At 30.4% G+C, this 4,414-nt stretch overlaps 1 protein-coding gene across 1 annotated transcript; it reads right to left on the reverse strand.

Moving 5' to 3' along the window:
- Nucleotides 1–1,982: 1,982 nt before the first annotated feature.
- LOC133174686 (perlucin-like protein) lies at nucleotides 1,983–3,630 on the reverse strand. The gene is made up of 4 exons (XM_061309771.1): nucleotides 3,585–3,630; nucleotides 2,888–2,979; nucleotides 2,484–2,571; nucleotides 1,983–2,205 (listed from the first exon to the last, which is right to left on the reverse strand). Exons 1-4 carry the CDS (start codon nucleotides 3,619–3,621, stop codon nucleotides 1,988–1,990), a joined length of 435 nt encoding a protein of 144 aa, XP_061165755.1. The 5' UTR covers nucleotides 3,622–3,630; the 3' UTR covers nucleotides 1,983–1,987.
- Between the last annotated feature and the right edge of the window lie 784 nt (nucleotides 3,631–4,414).

Here is a 4,414-nt window from a genome sequence, read left to right on the forward strand (position 1 = left end):
CACCATTAACATATTTTATAATTGTTAAAATTTCTCTTTGTCCCATTTTCATCATCAAAAGCCTGTAAGACATTTTGTAGCTAAATGTTTGCTATATTAATATGTTTTATGGTGTTATTAATGCAAATAAAGATGTTGTTTAACTTCATCATTCTGAAAATTCTATGCTTGGTTATCTTGTTCCACTTACATAAGAATGAAGGATTTCAAAAACTTCAGTTTAGACCTAATATACTTTGTGCATCATATATCAACATTGACGACAGACTGCGTAGACTGTACAATTTATTGAATGACGACAGAAACAACCAATAAAGCACGGCTGGTTTTTTTTTTTATTATTTTTATTATTTTGTAATTGATGGTCCATCTACAAAGTTGTTTCGTAATATATTTCGATATGTTGTGTCAGATGGAGATCCTCTAACAAAAAAATACTATAGTCAATTATAGTTTAATATAGTTAATTACAGATTACTATAGTAAATCAAAGTTGTTACTATAGTAAATTAAAGTTTTTAATTTAGTAAATCAAACTATTTTACTGTGGATTTCAGATTGTTATATTTTATGTTCTCCAATTCATACATGTATATTTTTTTTAATAAATGAAACTATTACTTGTATATTCAGATAATGTTCCAAAATTTTACATCACTGTTATCGAATGAAATAAATTTTATACTTTGAAATGTCACAAAAGTTCCAGAGTAAATTTTCAAAGTAAATCAAAGTATCAAAGTTTTTACAATAGTTAACTATAGTAAACTATAGTGAGGTATAGTAAACTATAGTGAACTATACTAAACTATAGTAAATTTTTGTTAGGGTCTTCCTGATCGTTTGAAGGATAAAGATGTAAAACACGTATTATGTCATGAATCGAGATTGAGTGTAACACAAAAGAATATCCTTTACCCAGTCAATGAACAATCTACAGGTACGTAGTTGTTACATTCCAGATTAAATTTGTCTTTCATTTACATCCTGACAAGAAATTCGTTAGAACAACAGTCTCATTTAACGGTTGGAGGAAACCTCCTGACCCCTCTGATCATTCAATTTTTGCCAATATTGATCGGATTAGAGAAATAGGAACAAGCACTGCGGACATTTGGCCAGTATCACATTTCCAGAAGCGGAATACAATAAAAATTGCAAGAAACTGGAAACATTTGATTGGTTGATTGATTGATTGATGTTCGAGAATTTCACAACAATAGAGACGTCCCCATATACCGGTGAAGGGTTTCAAATTTAGACCTTTATTCGGCACTCAGGGCCATTGAGCAATGAGGTTCTTAATCGTGCCAACGCCTATCGTGACACGGGGCCTCAGTTTTTAAGGTCTCATCCGAAAGACCCGCAACTTTCACTTCAAAGTACCGAGCGCTTGGCGAAGGAACAGTTGCTTTCTGTTTTTTTTTTTTTTTTTTCTTTTTTATCGACTTAGGTCAGTCGCGGCCGTAATTAGAACACACGACCTTCCGATCATGGAGCGAGCGCTCTACCGACTGAGCTACAGTGGCGGTCGGAAACACTTGAAGATCAGCTTGAAATTACCCTTGCTGGCGGTCAAACGGTATATCCTGAAGCTGTGAAGCATTTGAAATCAAAGAGAATGGAACCTACCTAAACTGATAAGTACTCCGAATATATTGAAAAGTAGAGGCAATCTATAGAAGGCATAAAAGGTATAACTAACCTTTTCTCCATACATCTTCATTAAGTGAGTTAAAGCTTTGAAAATCTTCTGATAAATTAACGCAATCTTCACCTTCATTTGACTATGCATTCAAATATACAAATATTCTTTATAAGTACTTAAGTGTTATATTGAAAAAAAAAGCTATAAAGATTGTATTTTCGTTTACTATATAATCAATGTGGCTTTTGAACCATGTTTATTATCACAAGATAGTGATATTTGAGTTGGAATTGCAAATCAAAAACCGTGTGTTGTTCACATATTATGCCTTTTTAATTTTCATTTTTTGCATACATAATTATACTTGTAGTTACATGGTGCATCATTCATCGCTTTATAAGAAACCCAATATGTAGCACAGTTTTCTGCTCCGCCGGCGTTATCTGGTTGCCCCTTTAACCAGTGGCTGTAATGAAGTTCCTCAGCCTTTGAAACCGATATAAACTTTCCTTCTTGTTGAACATCACTTGCGCCAAGCCAGATCTGAGGCGAATGACCTGTGAGATGACATTTAAATCTTAATCAATGTTCATAACCCTAAAAACATTTTTAACGGAATATTGTACGTTTTTTTTTTAAATAAATAATTTATATAAATAAAGATCAAAAGAAATAAAATTGAACATGTATTTTCTTTATTTTTAATAAAGGAAAAAATCAGATAAAGATTCTAAAATATTTTTCATTATTCATTTATTTTAGCAATAACAATACACGTGACACTTTGCTCTGACAGTGTCTAAATTATTATTAATTCGTACATGTATAATTATACCTCGTAATCGGACCTGGTTATCAAGCCATTTTTCTTCCATTGCGTTTTGAAGTTCCAACATTTCTGCGCCCAACAGATAACATGCCGACTACAATATGTTAAAAAAAAATCATTTTGTAGTGTTCAGTAATTTAGAGATGTAAAATTATGTGACATGATTAATTATCATTGTTGGATTTAGTCAGATAAAGAAAATTCTCCATTATTATTTTGACTTAAAAATAGCTATCCTGAGCTGCAAGAAATGTGTTAAATATATATAATTTTATACAAAAAAATCAATTACTCTGTATTTTCGACAATAAAGAAATGAAGCAGAGGTACTTGATAAGCATAACTAAAGGTACTGAAATGATTTTAAGTTTAAATTGAAAAAGGCTTATAGATGTTGATTTTAATCATACCATTGCCTCTCTAAATATAACCATGGATGTTGAAAAATAATAGCAACTTTTTTGGTAGGTGACCCAACCTTTTTCGCAGGTTGTCACCGAATCTGAAAGGAAAAGGTCAAAGGGAACTTGTATCAATCAGTAGAAAAACAAATCATCATCATTTGAATTCCTCTCATATGAATTTAAAGGTTATATATATGCCAAAAAAAAAAAAAAAAAATCACATGTTGCATACATATGTAAAACGTTTCTGTAAAATCATAAGTTAACCATATTTAATTAATTTTGATATGATGTCCATCATATTTATCTAGTGATTTAGACAATAGTTATCTGCCTACTTTTGATTTCTTTTTTTTTTTAATACAAGGAATAGTTGAAAATATTATTTTAAACTGACAACTTAATATATTCCATTTTATGATCTTTATAAAATTTTGACTCTTTGAAACATGTCCCCCTCCCCCCAAAAATGAATAAATAATGAAGAAATATAGGACCCCGAGACCGAAAAACATCATATTTTGGCAACTCGCAAGTTCCAGTAATTTAACACAGAATATACGTACACAAATGAATTGACCAGGGGTGAAGACTTCATTAATGTACATTACATGTATCTTGTTTGATAACAGTGAGTTTTGTAGCAATAAAGTTTCAATCTCTTCTTTAATTTGTCATCAAAATTATCACGGAATATACATACCCATTTGAATTTGACCTGGGATGAAACTTAAAATCATCAAGAAAAGTAGCTGATCAATTTTGAAATGCATTTTCTTCAAAATTTAAATGCTCCAACGCTTGGATAATTTTTTTCATAAATTGCTTATATTTAAAGCTAACAAAAATCAATGAAACTCATACCTGACTAGTTTATCATATAATTTACAATTTAACAATGTCGCCATATGTTTTGTCACCATAAGATAACGACTTATTTCTTCTTTGATATCAATTTCAAACACGTATTCATATTTATCATCTGAATTCATAGATTTATCAATAAAGCTGGAATTTAATGTATATTTAGCATTATTAGAAAGATATGTTTCAGTTTGAAGGACATAAACATGTTGATTTATAGCTAACATGATCATTAATTTCTTACCAGCAATTGAGTTAATTATATTTTTAAATAAGTTTGTTAACATTTCTTCAAAGCTTAGGGGCACACAGTTTAGATCTGTCTTATGATAAAACCATCTTAGAAGTGTTCAGGCTTTAAAACATTTGTCTGAAAAAAATATAGACGAAGCCTAACTTTAAACTGTGAATGAACACAAAATGAAAGGCGTCTCCATATGAGTGAAAAATTCTGGAAAGGGACGTTAAACAACACGCACACAAACAAACAACAATCAAACAAACAAACAAACAAAATGAAATGTCATGAAAGAGTCATATAGTTTTCAGTAACGAGTCGATATTATTTTTCAACTTTTGAGAAAATTATAACAATGAGGGTTTATGATTAAATGTATATATATAAAAGAATTTCGACCCGTAGCAACACACTACTTGTTTGTAAATACC

This window comes from Saccostrea echinata, unplaced genomic scaffold, assembly GCF_033153115.1.
Source record: "Saccostrea echinata isolate AGI-Se365-2 ecotype Australia unplaced genomic scaffold, CSIRO_AGI_Sech_v1 ptg000058l, whole genome shotgun sequence".
Classification (NCBI taxonomy): domain Eukaryota; kingdom Metazoa; phylum Mollusca; class Bivalvia; order Ostreida; family Ostreidae; genus Saccostrea; species Saccostrea echinata.

Excerpts from the sequence above, each read along its gene's own strand:
- LOC133174686 (XM_061309771.1), bottom strand. The coding sequence starts at position 3,621 with ATGATTTTAAGTTTCATCCCAGGTCAAATTCAAATGG. Across the intron at positions 2,980-3,584 it reads CCCAGGTCAAATTCAAATGG|ATTCGGTGACAACCTGCGAA; the intron begins GTATGTATATTC and ends TTTTCCTTTCAG. Across the intron at positions 2,206-2,483 it reads TAACCAGGTCCGATTACGAG|GTCATTCGCCTCAGATCTGG; the intron begins GTATAATTATAC and ends GTCATCTCACAG.